Below are 19,647 nucleotides of genomic sequence, written 5' to 3'. Positions count from 1 at the left end.
CAGAAAATCCCAAATGAGTTATGTGGTGAAGAAAACTCAAGTGTTGAGGAAAGCCTGCAGTAGATGCAACTGGGATAACACGCCTGAGCAAATAACCTTGTCCGGGATTCACTAAAGGTCAAGCAATTAGATCACAGAATTATAGAAATTTATGGCACGGAAGGAGGCTATTCGGCCCATCCTGTCTGTGCTGGCTGATGAGCTATCCAGCCTAATCCCACTTTCCAGCTCTTGGTCCGTAGCCCTGTAGGTTACTGCACTTCAAGTGCACATCCAAGTACTTTTTAAATGTGATGAGGGTTGCTGCCTCTACCACCCTTTCAGGCTGAGTTCCAAACTGTCACCACCCTCTGGGTGAAAAGGTCTTTCTCAACACCCTTTCATCCTTCCACCGATTACTTTAAATCTATGCCCCTTGTTATTGACCTCTCTACTAAGGGAAATAGGTCATTCCCAACCACTCTGTCTAGGCCCCTCATAATTTTATATACCTCAATCAATCCCCTCAGCCTCCTTTGTTCCAAACAAAACAACCCCAGACTATCCAATCTTTCCTCATAGCTAAAATTCTCCAGTCCTGGCAGCATCCTCATAAATCTCCTCCGTATCCTCTCTAGTGCAATCACATCTTTCCTGGAATGTGGTGACCAGAATTGCACTTGGTACTCTAGCTGTGGCCTAACTAGTGTTTTATACAGTTCAAGCTTAACCCCCCCTGCTCTCATATTCTATGTCTTGGCTAATAAAATAAACTATCCCATATGGCTTCTGAAAATTAGTTTTAAGAACTGGCTATGAATTATTTGAGATACTCTTAGTTTTTATCCTGCATTTGTAAAATAGTACTGATTAATGGTTCTGTTTACATAGCATATACAGCACAGAAACAGGCCATTCGGCCCAACCAGTCTATGCCGGCATTTATGCTCCACTCGAGCCTCCTCCCGTCTTAACATAGAAAATAGGTGCAGGAGTAGACCATTCGGCCCTTCAAGCCTGCACCACCATTCAATAAGATCATGGCTGATCATTCACCTCAGTACCCCTTTCCTGCTTTCTCTCAATATCCCTTGACCCCTTTAGCTGTAAGGGCCATATCTAACTCTCCCTTGAATATATCCAATGAACTGGCATCAATAACTCTCTGTGGTAGGGAATTCCACAGGTTAACAACTCTCTGAGTGAAGAAGTTTCTCCTCATCTCAGTCCTAAATGGCCTACCCCAAATCCTTAGACTGTGACCCCTGGTTCTGGACTTCCCCAACATCGGGAACATTCTTCCTGCATCTAACCTGTCCAGTCTCGTCAGAATTTTGTATGTTTCTATGAGATCCCCTCTCATCCTTCTAAACGCCAGTGAATACAGGCCCAGTCGATCCAGTCTCACCTCATAGGTCAGTCCAGCCTCATCGAAATCTATCTGCATAATCCTCTCTTCCCTTCTCCCTCATTTTCTTTATAATCTTGAGTGTTTTAATGCATAGGCTGTATGCATATGTAAGGGGCATCTCCTCCCCTCATTGAGGGCGAAAGTCCCGTCCACACACGCAGAGAACTGGTTCACCAAGCTCAGGTACGTTGTCTCTGAGGCTTTTCTATTGGCTGAGCGATCGCCGCCCGTCCCCATTCCCCGCACAAACCAATTGGCTCACGTCCACCCCGACAATGCCCAATGAGGACGCCGGATTCCGGTCCCGCCTTCCTCACGAGCAATCGGATGACGTCCGCTGCCCCCACCCCTCCCCCCCCCCCGGATTGGTCACTCCCCGCGAGCGCTTCTATATTTATCTAGAGTTTAGTATCCTTGGAAAAATTTGGTCAAGAATCATTTTGGGGGACACAATTGCTTGCTGCTTTATAATTTTACTGGACTATATAATTCACGCTAAATCATACATTGTTCATCATCATAGGCAGTCCCTCGGAATCGAGGAAGACTTGCTTCCACTCTGAAAATGAGTCCTTAGGGTGGCTGAACAGTCCAATACGAGAACCACAGTCCCTGTCACAGGTGGGACAGATAGTCATTGAGGGAAAGGGAGGGTGGGGCATGTTTGTCGCACGCTCTTTCCGCTGCCTGCACTTGATTTCTGCATACTCTGGGTGATGAGACTCGAGGTGCTCAGTGCCCACCCGGATGCACTTCCTCCACTTAGGACGGTCTTTGGCCAGGGAACTCCCAGGTGTCAGTGGGGATGTTGCACTTTATCAGGGAGGCTTTGCGGGTGTCTTTGTAACGTTTCCACTGCCCACCTTTGGCTCGCTTGCCGTGAAGGAGTTCCGAGTAGAGCGCAGAGCGCTTGCTTTGGGAGTCTCGTGTCTGGCATGCAAACAATGTGGCCTGCCCAGCGGAGCTGATCAAGTGTGGTCAGTGCTTCAATGCTGGGAATGTTGGCCTGGTTGTAGACCCTAATGTTGGTGCGTCTGTCCTCCCAGGGGATTTGTAGGATCTTGCGGAGGCATCGTTGGTGGTATTTCTCCAGCGACTTGAGGTGTCTACTGTACATGGTCCATGTCTCTGAGCCATACAGGAGGGCGGGTATTACTATAGCCCTGTAGACCATGAGCTTGGTGGCAGATGTGAGGGCCTTATCAAACATTCTTTTCCTCAGGTGGCCGAAGGCTGCACTGGCGCACTGGAGGCGGTGTTGAATCTCGTTGTCAATGTCTGCTCCCGAGGTATGGGAAATGGTCCACATTGTCCAGGTCCACTCCGTGGATCTTGATGACTGGGGGGGCAGTGCTGTGCGGCGAGGACAGGCTGGAGGAGTACCTTTGGCTTTGGATGTTTAGCGTAAGGCCCTTGCTTTCGTACGCCTCAGTAAATACGTCGACTATGTCCTGGAGTTCAGCCTTTGTATGTGCGCAGATGCAGTCGTCATCCCCGTACTGTAGCTCGTCGACAGAGGTTGGAGTGGTTTTGGACCTGACCTGGAGAAGGCGAAGGTTGAACGGGTTCCCACTGGTTCTGTAGTTTAGTTCCACTCCAGCGGGGAACTTGTTGACTGTGAGGTGGAGCATGCCAGCGAGGAATATTGAGAAGAGAGTTGGGGCGATGACGCAGCCCTGTTTGACCCCGGTCCGGATGTGGATTGGGTCTGTAATAGATCTGTTGGTAAGGATCTCGGCCTGCATGTCATCGTGGAGCAGACGGAGGATGGTGACGAACTTTTGGGGGCATCATGGTCTATGGAGGAGGACGCTCCATAGACTACTTATACCATATATAGAAGGTGCTTTAATTTGAAACCTAAAATGTGGGTATGTGTTAACCAGTGGCTCAGTGGGTAGCACTCTTGCCTCTGTGTCACAAGATTATGGGTTCAAGACCCACTCGAGACTTGAGCATAAAAATCTAAGCTGACACTCCAGTACAGTACTGAGGCAGTGCTGCACTATCAGAGGTGCCGTCTTTCCGATGAGACATTGAACCGAGGCTCCATCTGCACTCTCGTAGCCATAAAAGATCCCACGGCCACTATTTATAAGAAAAGCAGGGGTGTTATCGCAGATGTTCTGGTCAATATTTATTCCTCAATCAACATCACTAAAACAGATTATCTGGTCATTATCATAATGCTGTTTGTGGGAGCTTGCTGTGTGTAACTTGGCTGCAGTAGTTCCTACATTACAACAGTGACCACACTCCAAAAATGACTTCATTGGCTCTAAAATGCTTTGGGATGTCTGGTGGTTGTGAAAGGTGCGATAGAAATGCAAGTCTTTCTTTTCTATCTTCATGCATGTTTTTCTACCCACTGACTGTGGGGCAAGGGGCTGACTTGTTCTACATGGTAGCTGTGAGACTGGAGAGTGACCTTATGCGCTGTGAAGGGCCAGTGATTTGACACGACACACGACCGTATCCACCAATCTCTACACTCGCTGCATGTGGTGTGCTTTGCTGCTGTGTACCGCGATATTGCCCAACAGATCAGGAAAGCTCGTGAAAAGGGCTATTTCTGAGCGGATCCGAGCAAATCTCGTGCTATAGTGTTTTGGGGTTCTTCAGACTTTCAAAATTCACTTTGTGCCTCATTTTGCTAATTTAAATATGAATATATATATATATAAAATCTACAATTCATCCCTCCCTCCCTTTAAATTAATTCTTCCTACTAAGTGTTTCTGAACTGCACAGCCTTGTTTCCTTCTGTTCGTTTCTCTTACCACTTGTTTTTGATTGCTTTGCTCTTCATCAATACATAGTCCTAGCTTTTTGATGTGAAAGGGGTATGATAACGTTGTGGTTATGTTACTGAACTAGTAATGCAGAGGCCGGGATTAATAATCCAGAGAATGGAAACTCAAATCTCACTGGCAGAACTTGAGTTCAGTTTTTAAAAAACTGGAAATAAAAAATCTGAAATAAATGGTCACCATGAAAACTGTTGGATTGTCGTTACCCCAACTGGTTCACGGATGTCCTTTTTGGAGAAGGAAACCTGCTATCCTTGTCTAGTCTGGGCCTATATGTGACTCCAGTCCCACGCAGACGTGGTTGACTCCTAACTGTCCTCTGAGGCAGCCTAGCAAAGCCGCTCTGTTGTACCAAACTGCTACTGAGCACACGGACTGCAACGGTTCAAGAAGGAGACTCATCTTCTCAGGGCAACTAGGGATAGGCAATAAATGCCGGTGATGCCTACATCCCGGAATTGAATTAAAAAAAAAACTAAATAAAAGCTTATAGTTACAGGACTAAGGCCCAGGCTTGAATTTTGACTGCGGGGTAGGGTAGGGCGGTGTGCGGGGTGAAAGTCTTTCTAGTCAGGGAAGCCTCCACTGCAGGATGCATTGTGCCGTTTTTATATTTCATTGGACTGGAATGAAATGTAATGCCAGCCTTTTGGTTTTGCTTGTAATATAATGGTGTTGATCCTTCTCTCTCTGTCCCAGGTTGGTTTTGGTGAGCTGCCTTTCGACAGCACAGACAACTTTAGCAGTTACCCTGATCTGAGCTTCAGAGTAGAAGGCTACGTCTTCCTGTGTCACAAGGTCTGTATGCCAATGCTGAAACTGCCTATTCGTTATGATTTTTTAGAAAAATTCCCTGACTAGTTCATTGATCTGGTTATAATTGTTCTGATTCCTTCGAAGAAAGCATTAAAAATTAATTTGGCATTCTTCCAACATACCCATTTTCGTCTTTTAAAAAGAAATGACACATCTAACATGCCATCGAAAGGAAGACTTGCATTTATATAGTGCCTTTCATGACCACCAGACGTCCCAAAGTGCTTTACAGCCAATGAAGTACATTTTAGAAGAGTGGTCACTGTTGTAATGTAGGAAACCCGACAGCCAATTTCCGCAAAGCATGCTCCCACAAACAGTAAAGTGATAATGACCAGATAATCTGTGTTAGTGATAACTCCCCTCCTCTTTGAGATAGTGCCATAGGATCTTTTATGTCCACCTGAGAGGGCAGAGGGAACCTGGGTTTAACGTCTCATCCGAAAGACAGCACCTCTGACAGTGCAGCACTCCTTCAGTACTGCACTGGAATGTTAGCCGAGATTTTTGTGCTCAAGTCCCTGGAGTGGAACTTGAACCCACTACCTTCTGATTCAGAGGCGAGGGTGCTACCCAGTGAGCCACAGCTTAAAGATAATAATGTGCACATTTCTGCGCCACACTTTTCAACAAACAAAAGTAAAAAGCATGTTAAGTGGGGATATATTTGACGTGCATTTACTGATCCTGAACAGCCGTATAGCTTTGAAATCACCCAGGAACATAGCAGATAATGTGCGCTGTTCCCAGCTCCAATTGGGAGATTTGCTGCAACACCAGGAGTTGGGAACTGGTGATCCAGGATCCTCTTGGATACATTGGGAGATGAGTAAGATGTTCAAATATGTGAAATAAAGGGTGAAAACATTCAGTCCATTCAATCCTCCCACTATCCATTAGACTGCTCAACCTTGTGCGTTGCTCTCCCTACCAACGGGGAGCGAGTAGGGCAGTGGGATTAGTTTTGGATTGCTCTAGTACAGACCTGACTGGATGATGAATCATCTTCAGTGTTGTAAACACTAATTTTGTGGGTGTAAGATTGAAGTTGGTATCTTGTTTTTATGCAGGCATTTTTTTGCAGTCGCAGCGATTATTTCAGAGCATTGTTGCAGGATCATTTCTCTGAAAGTGAGGAACTTCAGAGTCAGCCCAGTATCCCCATGGTGACGCTCCACAACATGACGGGGGAAATCTTCATCAGAGTCCTCTACTATATCTACAGTGATGATACTGAGGTAAGAGATTGGATATAGCAATTTTATAGAGCTGAGGGGCAAGGACAACACTGATATCACCAAGATTTTTGGAGGACAACAGAAGATGAGGTAAATCAGCTTGCCAGCACCCACGGTAATTTTGCAAAATAATGTTGGAACATCTCCCTGACTCAGGGCTCTGCTATGAGAAGAGATTGAGTAGAATGGGCCTATACTCTGGAATTTAGAAGAATGAGAGATGATCCATTCCCTCCCCCTCTCCCTCACCCCCATGTTCTTGGTCTGGAGGTTTGGGTTGGAAGATGTTCTCCTCTTCAGGCTCATCCTTGTCTGAATCTTCTGCACTGTCAGGGTTGGCCTCAAGATCTGCAAAAGATAACAGAACAGTCAAATGGTTAGCAGTAGCAGAGGGGGCAGGGTGGGTGGCATGAGTAGGCTCACACATTGCAGGCCAGGCAGCAGGCTGATTTGAATAACCCTGATGAATTTGCAGGACTTGCCCTCTCCCTCGAGTGTGGGCCCAGCTTGTGCAGTACTGATTGCTTTTTTCCAGGCAGGACCCATCAAAGTAGCGACCCTCTCTTCCAAGGGTGTCAGTGGGTGCAGATTTGCTGGGCCTCCTCCTGTTCGAGTTCTTTCCCTTTTATCATATGCCACCTTCCTCTGAAAGATGAAAATGCAACTTTTTAGAGAGGATCTCTTTCTGCTGGATGGGACATAAACAGCTGGTCACATTTACAATTGCATTGAATAAATGAAAATATTACTTACACTAACTATTTGACCAAGGTCCTGCCATTTCTTTTTACACTGGCCTCCAGATCTCGTGGTGGTCACCACTGCGCAGTAATCTTCTGCCACTTAGTTCCAGCGTTTCGTCATTTCTTTTGGTGGAACTTTTATGTGACCTCTGCTGGTGTCCAGCTCCTGCCATCTGTTCTTAATCACAGTAACTAGTGCCTCCACTTCTTCCTGTAAGAAGGTCTTGGTTCTTACACTGCGTTGGAAAAAGAGTGGGAGAGCTACAGTGATGGGGGATTCGATTGTAAGGGGAATAGATAAGCGTTTCTGTGGCCGCAACCGAGACTCCAGGATGGTATGTTGCCTCCCTGGTGCAAGGGTCAAGGATGTCTCGGAGCGGGTGCAGGACATTCTAAAAAGGGAGGGTGAACAGCCAGTTGCTGTGGTGCATATAGGTACCAACGACATAGGTAAAAAAATGGGATGTGGCCCTACGAGACGAATTTAGGGAGCTAGGAGTTAAATTAAAAAGTAGGACCTCAAAAGTAGTAATCTCAGGATTGCTACCAGTGCCACATGCTAGTCAGAATCGCAGGATAGCTCAGATGAATATGTGGCTTGAGCAGTGGTGCAGAAGGGAGGGATTCAAATTCCTGGGGCATTGGAACCGGTTCTGGGGGAGGTGGGACCAGTACAAACTGGACGGTCTGCACCTGGACAGGACCGGAACCAATGTCCTAGGGGCAGTGTTTGCTAGTGCTGTTGGGGAGGAGTTAAATTAATATGGCAGGGGGATGGGAACCTATGCAGGGAGACAGAGGGAAATAAAATGGAGTCAGAAGCAAAAGATAGAAAGGAGAATAGTAAAAGTGGAGGGCAGAGAAACCCAAAGCAAAAAATAAAAAGGGCAACATTACAGCAAAATTCTAAAGGGGCAAAGTGTGTTAAGACAAGCCTGAAGGCTCTGTGCCTCAATGCGAGGGGTATTCGGAACAAGGTAGACGAATTAACTGTGCAGATAGCTGTTAACGGATACGATGTGATTGGCATCACGGAGACATGGCTCCAGGGTGACCAAGGCTGGGAACTCAACATCCAAGGGTATTCAGCATTTAGGAAGGATAGACCGAAAGGAAAAGGAGGTGGGGTGGTGTTGCTGGTTAAAGAGGAAATTAATGCAATTGTAAGGAAGGACATTAGCTTGGATGATGTGGAATCTGTATAGTTGGAGCTACGGAATACCAAAGGGCAGAAAACGCTAGTGGGAGTTGTGTACAGGCCACCAAATAGTAGTAGTGAGGTTGGGGACAGCATCAAACAAGAAATAAGGGATGTGTGCAATAAAGGTACAGCAGTAATCATGGGCGACTTTAATCTACATATTGATTGGACTAACCTAACTGGTAGCAATGCAGTGGAGAAGGATTTCCTGGAGTGTATTAGGGATGGTTTTCTGGACCAATATGTCGAGGAACCAACCAGAGAGCTGGCCATCCTAGACTGGATGATGTGTAATGAGAAAGGACTAATTAGCAATCTTGTGCGAGGCCCCTTGGGGAAGAGTGACCATAATATGGTAGAATTCTTTATTAAGATGGAGAGTGACAAAGTTAATTCAGAAACTAGGGTCCTGAACTTAAGGAAAGGTAACTTTGACGGTATGAGGTGCGAATTGGCTAGATTAGACTAGCAAATGATGCTTAAAGGGTTTATGGTGGTTTAACAATGGCAAATCTTTAAAGATCATATGGATGAACTTCAACAATCGTACATCCCTGTCTGGAGTAAAAATAAAACGGCGAAGGTGTCTCAACTGTGGCTAAGAAGGGAAATTAAGGATAGTGTTAAATCCAAGGAAGAGGCATATAAATTAGCCAGAAAAAGCAGCAAACCTGAGGACTGGGAGAAATTTAGAATTCAGCAGAGGAGGACAAAGAGTTTAATTAAGAAGGGGAAAATAGAGTACGAGAGGAAGCTTGCCAGGAACATAAAAACTGACTGCAAAAGCTTCTATAGATATGTGAAGAGGAAAAGATTAGTGAAGACAAACGTAGGTCCCTTGCAGTCGGATTCGGGTGAATTTATAATGGGGAACAATTGAACAAATACTTTGGTACTTCTTCACGAAGGAAGACATAAGTAACCTTCCGGATTACTTCCACTAGGGGACAGTGGGTCTAGTGAGAAGGAGGAACTGAAGGATATCCTTATTGGCGGGAAATTGTGTGAGGGAAATTGATGGGATTGAAGGCCGATAAATCCCCAGGGCCTGATAGTCTACATCCCAGAGTAGTTAAGGAAGTGGCCCTAGAAATAGTGGATGCATTGGTGATCATTTTCCAACAGTCTATCGACTCTGGATCAGTTCCTATGGACTGGAGGGTAGCTAATGTAACACAATTTTTTTTAAAAAGGAGGGAGAGAGAAAACGGGTAATTATAGACCGGTTAGCCTGACATCAGTAGTGGGGAAAATGTTGGAATCAGTTATTAAGGATGAAATAGCAGCGCATTTGAAAAGCAGTGATAGGATTGGTCCAAGTCGGCATGGATTTATGAAAGGGAAATCATGCTTGACAAATCTTCTGGAATTTTTTGAGGATGTAACTAGTCGAGTGGACAAGGGAGAACCAGTGGATGTGTAGTTAGACTTTCAAAAGGCTTTTGACAAGGTCCCATACCAGAGATTGGTGTGCAAAATCAAAGCACATGGTATTGAGGATAATGTACTGACGTGGATAGAGAACTGGTTGGCAGACAGAAAGCAGAGAGTCGGGATAAATGGGTCCTTTTCAGAATGGCAAGCAGTGACTAGTGGAGTGCTGCAGGGCTCAGTGCTGGGACCCCAGCTCTTTACAATATATATTAACGATTTAAATGATGGAATTGAGTGTAATATCTCCAAGTTTGCAGATGACACGAAACTGGGTGGCAGTGTGAGCTGTGAGGCTGCAGGGTGACTTGGACAGGTTAGGCGAGTGGACAAATACATGGCAGATGCAGTATAATGTGGATAAATGTGAGGTTATCCACTTTGGTGGCAAAAACACGAAGGCAAAATATCTGAACGGCAGCAGATTAGGAAAAAGGGAGGTACAGCGAGACCTGGGTGTCATGGTTCATCAGTCGTTGAAAGTTGGCATGCAGGTACAGCAGGTGGTGAAGAAGCAAATGGTATGTTGACCTTCATAGCAAGGGGATTTGAGTATAGGAGCAGGGAAGTCTTACTGCAGTTGTACAGGGCCTTGGTGAGACCTCACTTTGAATATTGTGTTCAGTTTTGGTGGTCTAATCTGAGGAAGGATGTTCTTGCTATTGAGGGAGTGCAGCGAAGGTTCACCAGACTGATTCCAGGGATGGCTGGACTGACATATGAGGAGAGACTGGATCAACTGGGCCTTTATACATTTGAGTTTAGAAGGATGAGAGGGATCTCGTCGAAACATATAAGGTTCTGACGGGACTGGACAGGTTCGATGTGGGAAGAATATTCCCGATGTTGGGGAAGTCCAGAACCAGGGGACACAGTCTTAGGATAAGGGGCAGGCCATTTAGGACTGAGATGAGGAGAAACTTTTTCACTCAGAGAGTTGTTAACCTGTGGAATTCCCTGCTGCAGAGAGTTGTTGATACCAGTTGATTGGATATATTCAAGAGGGAGTTAGATGTGGCCCTTATGGCTAAGGGGATCAAGGGATATGGAGAGAAAGCAGGAAAGGGGTACTGAGAGAATGATCAGCCATGATCTTATTGAATGGCGGTGCAGGCTCGAAGAGCCGAATGGCCTACTGCACCTATTTTCTATGTTTCTATGTTGCATCTTGTATTGCTGCATCTGCAATTTTTCCAATGCTGTCACAGCACTCCTTCTCTCACACACAACTGGCTCTTTAAAAATGGCCGATTGCCAAATCTGAGCTGTACTGAGCATGCGCGTCCATTGGAACGACGCCAAAAAGGTAACTCTTTTTCCTCCGCGCATGCGCAGAAGGTGCGGCTTCATTTTTCGTTGTAGGCAGCAGGCTGCACCCCCCGCCCCCCCCCCCCCCCCCGAAGCGATTGGACACGCTGCGCGGCGCCAAATTTGAATGATACATCGGGGAAACTTTGGCAAAATATTTCTGCCGCATTTCTGGCCGAGAAAACCCGGCATAACTCTGGCAATACGCAGAAAACGGACTTGGGGAAAATTGACCCCATAGTCTTAGAAAGAAGGGCAGGCCATTTAAAAGTAAGGTGAGAAATTTCTTCTGTGAGGGTTGTAAATCTATGAAATTCTTTGCCCCAGAGAGCTGTGGAGGCTGGGTCATTGAATATATTTAAGGCGGAGATCGACAGATTTTTGAGCGATAAGAGAGTAAAGGGTTATGGGGAGCGGGCAGGACAGTGGAGCTGAGTCCATGATCAGATCAGCCATGATCTTATTGAATGGTGGAGCAGGCTTGAGGGGCCAAATGGCCTACTCCTGCTCCTATTATGTTCTTAAGTTGCTTCTCCTGGCTAGAGAGTCTAGAACTAGGGGGCTTAGTCTCAGGATAAGGGGCCTGTTGTTTAAGACTGAGATGAGGAAGAATTTCTTCACTTCAAGGGTTGTGAATCTCTGGAATTCTCTGCCTCAGAGGGCTGTGGATGCTGAGTCTCTAAATATATTCAAGGTTGAGATCGATAGATTTTTTTTATTCTCGGGGAATCAAGAGATATGGGGATCGGGCAGGAAAGTGGAGTTGAGATTCAAGATCAGCCATGATCTTATTGAATGGCGGAGCAGGCTCGAGGGGCCAAATGGCCTAATCTGTTCCTACATCCCTGTCTGGCGTGAAAATAAAACAGGAAAGGTGGGTCAACCGTGGATAACAAGGGAAATTAAGGATAGTGTTAAATCCAAGGAAGAGGCATATGAATTGGCCAGAAAAAGCAGCAAACTTGAGGACTGGGAGAAATTTAGAATTCAGCAGAGGGAGGACTGAGGGTTTAATTAGGAGAGGGAAAATAGAGTCTGAGAGTAAGCTTGCAGGGAACATAAAAACTGACTGCAATAGCTTCTATAGGTATGTGAAGAGAAAAAGATTAGTGAAGACTAATGTAGGTCCATTGCAGTCAGAATCAGGTGAATTCATAATGGGGAACAAGGAAATGGCAGATCAATTGAACAAATACTTTGGTTCTGTTTTCACTAAGGAAGACACGAATAACCTCCCGAAAATACTAGGGGACCGAGGGTCTCGCGGGAAGGAGGAACTGAGGGAAATTCTTATTAGTCAGGAAATGGTGTTAGGGAAACTGAAAGGCTGATAAATCCCCAGGGCCTGATAGTCTGCATCCCAGAGTACTTAAGGAAGTGGCTCTAGAAATAGTAGATGCATTGGTAGTCATTTTCCAAAATTCCATGGACTCTGGATCAGTACCTATGGATTGCAGAATAGCTAATGTAACCCCACTTTTTAAAAAAGGAGGGAGAGAGAAAACAGGGAATTATAGACTGGTTAGCCTGACATCGGTGGTGGAGAAAATGCTGGAATCACTTATTAAAGATGTAATAGCAGCTCATTTGGAAAGCAGTGACAGGATCGGACCAAGTCAGCATGGATTTATGAAAGGGAAATCATGCTTGACAAAACTTCTAGAATTTTTTAAGGATGTAACTAATTGAGTGGATAAGGGAGAACCAGTGGATGTGGTGTATTTGGACTTTCAAAAGGCTTTTGACAAGGTCCCACGCAAGAGATTAGTGTACAAAATTAAGGCACATGGTATTGGGGATAATGTATTGATGTGGATACAAGACTGGTTGGCAGACAGGAAGCAAAGAATGGGAATAAACAAGTCCTTCTCAGAATGGCAGGCAGTGACTAGTGGGGTGCCGCAAGGCTCAGTGCTGGGACCCCAGCTATTTACAATATACATTAATGATTTAGACGAAGGAATTGAATGTAATATCTCCAAGTTTTCAGATGACACTAAGCTGGGTGGCAGGGTGAGCTATGAGGAGGATGCTAAGAGGCTGCAGGGTGACTTGGACAGGTTAGGTGAGTGGGCAAATGCATGGCACATGCAGTATAATGTAGATAAATGTGAGGTTGTCCACTTTGGTGGCAAAAACAGGAAGATAGATTATTATCTGAATGGTGACAGATTAGTAAAAGGGGAGGTGCAACGAGACCTGGGTGTCATGGTACATTAGTCACTGAAGGTAGGCATGCAGATACAGCAGGCAGTAAAGAAAACAAATGGCATGCTGGCTTTCATTGCGAGAGGATTTGATTATAGGAGCAGGGAGGTCTTACTGGAGTTGTACAGGGCCTCAGTGAGACCACACCTTGAGTATTGTGTGCAGTTTTGGTCACCTAATCTGAGGTAGGACATGATTGCTGTTGAGGGAGTGCAGCGAAGGTTCGCCAGACTAATTCCTGGGATGGCAGGACTGACATATGAAGAAAGACTGGATCGACTAGGCTTATACTCACTGGAACTTAGAAGAATGAGAGGGGATCTCATAGAAACATACAACATTATGATGGGACTGTACAGGTTAGATGCAGGAAGAATGTTCCCAATGTTGGGGAAGTCCAGAACCAGGGATCACAGTCTAAGGATAAGGGATAAGCCATTTAGGACCAAGATGAGGAGGAACTTTTTCACCCAGAGAGTAGTGAACCTGAAGAATTCTCTACCACAGAAAGTTGTTGAATCCAGTTCGTTGGATATATTCAAGAGGGAGTTAGATCTGGCCCTTACGGCTAAGGGGATCAGCGGGTATGGAGAGAAGGCGGGAGTGAGCTACTGAAGTTGCATGATCAGCCATGATCATAGTGAATGCAGGCTCGAAGGGCCGAATGGCTTACTCCTGCACCTATTTTCTATGTTTTCTCTGTTTCTAATTCTTATGTTCTAAATGAATTTGGAAAGAAGTTTCTAAGAGATTTTCCTAGAGACGGTGAAGTGTTTTTTGATTGGTTCCTGGAACGTAATTAAATAGTACTTTCCTTATCCAATGCAGGTGGACAGTAAATAAATAGATTTGTTCCCTTCACACTTGAATAAATCATTCCTTGTTTGTAAGATGGGGGAGCACCTATTTACCATCTGTTTAGAGTATGGGTTTTTACAACAAAAGTTAAGACGAGTATAAAAAGAATGGTTCAAACTAAATTGCGTCTTTCTTTCTCTGCAATTACTTTGAGAGACCAAAAGATTCTGCTCAACTATACAAGATTAACATCATGCCTTTTATTCAACACCACCTTCCAGAGCTTGTCCATATGAATCATTGTTGATTTGTTTTTGAATTCTGGCATAATAAAACGTGGTTGGATAGTTCTTTCACAAGCGCGATGGGCCGAATGACCACCTCCTGTGCTGTAAGATTCTATGAAAGCAAAGTAGCTGGTGTAAATATTTCGAACACATTGTAAAACAGCACAATTGAGGGAAGGGATCTGGCAGAGAAGACAAGCATTCACTGATGGTGATGGAGAGGAAGGTGGGAGAGGGGGGAATTAGCAAATCAATCATATTGTGAAAAAAAGTTAGTGGAGCAGTGGTACTGGGGCTACTATAGAAAAACATTATAAAAGAAAAGAAAGACTTGGATTTATAAAGCACCTTTCACGACCACCAGACGTCTCAAAGTGCTTTACAGCTAATTAAGTACTTATTGAAATGTAGTCACTGTTGTCATGTGGGGAGCGCGGCAGCCAATAGGTGCACAGCAAGCTCCCACAGTTAGCAATGTGATAATGACCAAACAATCTGCTTTTAGTGATGTTGATTGAGAGATAAATATTGGCCAGGACACAGGGGATAACTCCCCTGCTCTTCTTTGAAATCGTGCCATGGGATCTTTTATGTTTGAGGCAGCAGATGAGGCCTCGGTTTTACGTCTCACCCAAAAGACGACACCTCTGATAGTGTAGCACTCCCTCAGTACTGCACTGGATGTGTCAGCCTACATTTATGTGCTCAAGTCCCTGGAGTGGGACTTGAACCCACAACTTTGACTCAGAGACGAGTGTGCTACCCACTGAGCCACAGCTGACATTCTGGAGGCATTTCTAATTCAGAAAATGCGACCGTAAAGGTTTCAAGTATTTTCTTGTCAATTTTATATTCTGATGCCACTATCCGAGGAAGAGCCAGATGTGGAGCACAAATAGAGTTGGATGGGGAGTGAAGTTGGTCCTTCAACCAAACCCCAGCTTTGCGACACAGGCAACTACGACAGTTAGTGGAAGTGGAGTTGCAAGCTGGATTCCATCTTGGCTATTTAGCTTGGCTCAGTTGCCAGGACTTGGTCCGCTGAGTCAGAAGGTTGTGTGCAGCTCTTGGATTGAAGAAGTAATCCAGACTGACACTCCTGTGCCATCTTTGGTCATAAGGTGATAGACCGAGGCTTCACCTGCCTGCTTCGGTGAAAATGAAGATCCCAATGTTCACTTTAATTTATTTTTGGATGCGCAGCCCATTCAAAATGCCGCGCATGCACAATTATTCCTATTTAAAAGCTGGTGAGCTGCCTGCGCAGGAGCTGCAGAGCGCTGTGCAGACGTGCGGCTTAAAGGGAACATTGCCAACAGCACCATTTAAAGAAGAGCGGGGAATTCTCTCAATGTCCTGACCAACATCCCTCCCTCAACCAACGCCATCAAAAACAGATTACATGAGAACATAAGAAATAGGAGTAGGCCATCGGGCCCCTCGAGCCTGCTCCGCCATTTAATGACTGATCCGATCATAGACTCAGGTCCACTTCCCTGCCCGCTCCCCATAACCCCTTATTTCTTTATTGGTCTATCTCTCTCTCAAATTTATTCAATGTCCCGGCTTCCACAGCTCTCTGAGGCAGCGAATTACACAGATTTCCAACCCTCTGAGAGAAGAAATTTCTCCTCATCTCCGTCTTAAATGGGCGGCTCCTATTCTAAGATTATGCCCCCTAGTTCCAGTTTCCCTCATCAGAGGAAACTTCCTCTCTGCATTCACCTTGTCAAGCCCCCTCGTAATCTTATGCGTTTTGCTAAGATCACCTCTCATTCTTCTGAATTCCAATGAGTAGAAGCCCAACCTCTTCAACCTTTCCTCATAAGTCAACCCCCTCATCTCCGGAATCAACCGAGTGAACCTTCTCTGAACTGCCTCCAAAGCAAGTATATCCTTTCTTAAATATGGAAACCAAAACTGCACGCAGTATTCCAGGTGTGGCCTCACCAATACACTGTATAACTGTAGCAAGACTTCTCTGCTTATATACTTCATCTGCTAAATTTTTGCCCACTTAGCCTGTCTGTCCTTTTGTGCCCTCCTCACACATTGCTTTTCCTCCCATCTTTACATCATCATTTGCCTTTTGTGCGAACTTGCGATGCACAAATTGGTTGCCGTGTTTACCTACATGTCTGCACTTCAAAGCATTTTGTGAAGTGCTGAGGATGTGAGAGGTGCCGTATAAAAATATGTTTTTCCTTCAATTTTATTGTTGGAAACATATGATTCGCCGTCCTCAGAATTCAGAATGTTATAATTTAAAGCTTTTCTCTTAGTTTGAGCCTGGGTTGGGATGAGTGTCTTGGTGGTTGCAGTGTAGAAAACAACCAATTGGAAAGGAGAAAAACACTGGCTTAACCAATGAGAAGGAAAAAAATAGAAGGTTCGATGCTCCCTATGTAGACTGGTGCAAGCAACTTTACTGGTTTCAAAGAAATTGTGATGCTCTGAGTGCAGTATTTGAATTGGCCACTAGGCAGCAGTAATGATTTGTGAACGTGACAGCAGGTTGCAAAGTCCCTCAAGTCAGCTTTCAGATTGAGTAAATAGAACGTATTGCCTGTTGCAAATATTGCCCTGATCTATTGGAGCCAGTTCTATACTAAAGTTTCAGCTGCACAAGGGAAACATTTTTTCATCAAAACTGGCCTTTAACGGCAGGCGTTAAACTCCCAAATTTCTAGACCATAAAATTCTTAGAGCTTAGGGGTTAGGGTTAATGCTGGGAGGATGTTTCCCCTGGCTGGTGAGTCTGGAACTAGAGTCCACAGTCTCAAAATAAGGGGTCGGCCATTTAGGATTGAGGTGAGGAGTAATTTCTTCACTCGGGGTTGTGATTCTTTGGAATTCTCTACCTCAGAGGGCTGTGGATGCTCAGTTGTTGTGTATTTGAGACAGAGAGCGCTAGATTTTTGGATATTAAGTGAATCAAGGGATATGAGGATAGTGCAGGAACATGGAGTTGAGGTAATAGATCAGCGCAGCAGGCTTGAGGGGCCGAATGGAAAAAGTGCTTGCTGATTTTTACTCCTGAATGGCCTCTAATGATCAAATGTCAGCCAGTACTGATGAAACCCTGGGGGTCAGTCTTCAGGCTATCTGCATGGTTGGGGAAGTTGAGTGCTTGAGGCTGTAATGGGGGTGCAGTGGAAGCAAAACCAAATAATTTTTGGGTGGGGGATATTCATCGTGTGTACCACACCCCAAAGACACTTCTCCGATTGCACTCCAATTTGTGGGCTGCTGGAGAGACTTTGGCCAGAATAGCGCATGGCTACATCCATTCTAATTGTATCAGTAATTCTGGAAGGCTATTGAGAATGTGATGGGTCACACAAGGAGACACCGACCACTGTCTTTTCTTAGAGAGCAGCTCTCCCAGTAAGATGCAAGCCAGTGCATCCTTTCAATGGAGGATTTGTCGGGCTGTGGGCTACTCCTGGCAAAGTCAAAGTTATTCCCTCTCCATTGTTTCCCTGAGAAGGTGGGACAGGGACTGGAGTGTCAGCCATTGCTCAGTGAGTAACACACTCGCTTCTGAGTCAGATGGTTGTGGGTTCAAGACCCACTCCAGAAACTTGAGCACAAAAATCTAGGCTGATACTCCAGTGCAGTGCTGAGGGACGCTGCACTGTCGGAGGAGCCGTCTTTCGGATGAGACATTAAATCAAGGGCCTCATTTGCCTTCTCAGGTGGACGTATAAGATTCCATGGCACTATCTCGAAGAGCTGGGGAGTTCTCCCCAGTGTCCTGGCCAGTATTTATCCCTCAATCAACATAACTTAAAATACAGATTATCTGGTCATTGTCACATTGCTGTTTGTGGGAGCTTGCAAATAGGCTGCCGCATTTCCTATATTACAAAAGCGCTTTGGGAGGTCTGGAGGTCGCGAAAGATGATATAAAAATGCAAATCTTTTTCTTTCTTTACAACTGAGTGGCTTGTTAGGCCATTTCGGAGGGCAGCAAGAGACAACTATATAGACAAATATGTAATGACCTGAAGGACATTAGTAAACTCAGTTGGGTTTTTATCCAGCAGCTTTCCTGGTCATTTTCCCTGGCGTCCGCCCACAAGTTAACCAGATTTACTAAATTCAGGTTCACAATGTGCCACGCGTGGAATTTGAATTTGTGACCCTGGGCTCCAAGTCTAGGACCATAACTTCTACACTACCAAACCCTAGTAAACTATCAGCAGAAGATGTGTTCCCTTCCCCGTGGTGACGTACAGCCCTCCCTGCACCAAATGTGGGTAAAGATTCGGTGGGACATGTGTGACAGCGGGTGATGCAAGGACATATCCAGTAACGTGGGAGGTAGTAGGCAGTCTGGAGAACCCGATTCTGGCAACACAAGCTACTCAAAGACTTCACAAACACTCCCAAACCACCTCCCAAGGGCAGAATGTGGCTGTACACTAGAAAGCACTCGCTGTCTAGGAGAATGACTGAATGGGCAAGGTACCACCGAACTAATGTCACCTGTGGAGCGCTACTCCAATAGGGAGCTGAAGTCTTCAGGAGGAGAGGGGAGGAAAGAGCAAACAAAATAGAAAAAGGGAATCAGTTACTCGGTCTTGACTAGAGTGTTCCTTTTGTATTCTGTCCTGCTTACAGTTATCCCCGGAAAACGTGTACGAGGTGCTGTGTGTTGCTGACATGTATCTGCTGCCAGGATTGAAGAGGCTGTGTGGGAAGACCCTTGCGACGATGCTGACTGAGGAGAACATAGTCAACATCTGGAAGACGGCGAAGCTCTTCAGGCTTTCCCGACTGGAAGACCAGTGCACGGAATATATGGCTAAAACCATAGAAAAGGTCATTGGACTGCTAACGTAATGGGTGTGACTTTTAACTTTAGCTATCCCCAGGTGGTGCCGCCACCGCTGAGCTAATCACAGTGACCAACACTAGGGGGTCCGTTGGAAGCAAATATGGGAAGTGAAGGGGCGAGGGGCTGACACTAAAAATTAATAATGTTTGGTAGCTCAAAAAAATGTGATCAGAAAAAATAATACTGGTTATAAATGAAGGTTTATTTAAGTACCAAACTATGTATTTCCTCAATTGATGCATACAACTTAGATTACTGTATAAGGTGCTTGTCTGACCCCAGCTTATTGTATAAGGTGCTGGATGACCAGTACAGTGTGAAGTTCTAATCACTTGAAGATTTTTATTGCCCTTGAGTGACAGCTGTGGCTCAGTGGGTAGCACTCTCTCTTGCCTCTTGAGTCAGAAGGTTGTGGGTTCAAGTCCAACTTCAGGAACTTGAGCACATAAATTTAAGCTGACACTCCAGTGCAGTGCTGAGGGAGCGCTGCACTGTCGGAGGTGTTGTCCTTCGGATGAGACGTTAAACCGCTTTCTCAAGTGGACATAAAAGATCCCATGTCACTATTTCGAAG

General features: G+C 45.3%; 1 protein-coding gene across 8 annotated transcripts in view; it reads left to right on the top strand.

Annotated features, from left to right (window-relative positions):
• The window catches only part of abtb1 (ankyrin repeat and BTB (POZ) domain containing 1), a 105,947-nt gene that overhangs the window by 78,444 nt on the left and 7,856 nt on the right, over positions 1-19,647 (top strand). For all 8 annotated transcript variants that reach the window (XM_070895696.1, XM_070895695.1, XM_070895694.1 and 5 more), the window contains 3 exons: positions 4,900-4,998; positions 6,087-6,254; positions 18,857-19,057. In XM_070895696.1, the coding sequence (XP_070751797.1) occupies positions 4,900-4,998; positions 6,087-6,254; positions 18,857-19,057 (468 nt within the window). The remainder of the gene's footprint in view (positions 1-4,899; positions 4,999-6,086; positions 6,255-18,856; positions 19,058-19,647) is intronic.

Source organism: Pristiophorus japonicus, chromosome 12 (genome assembly GCF_044704955.1).
Source record: "Pristiophorus japonicus isolate sPriJap1 chromosome 12, sPriJap1.hap1, whole genome shotgun sequence".
Classification (NCBI taxonomy): Eukaryota; Metazoa; Chordata; class Chondrichthyes; family Pristiophoridae; genus Pristiophorus; species Pristiophorus japonicus.
The sequence above is the reverse complement of the archived record's forward strand: the minus strand, read 5'-3'. Positions and strand labels throughout refer to the sequence as shown.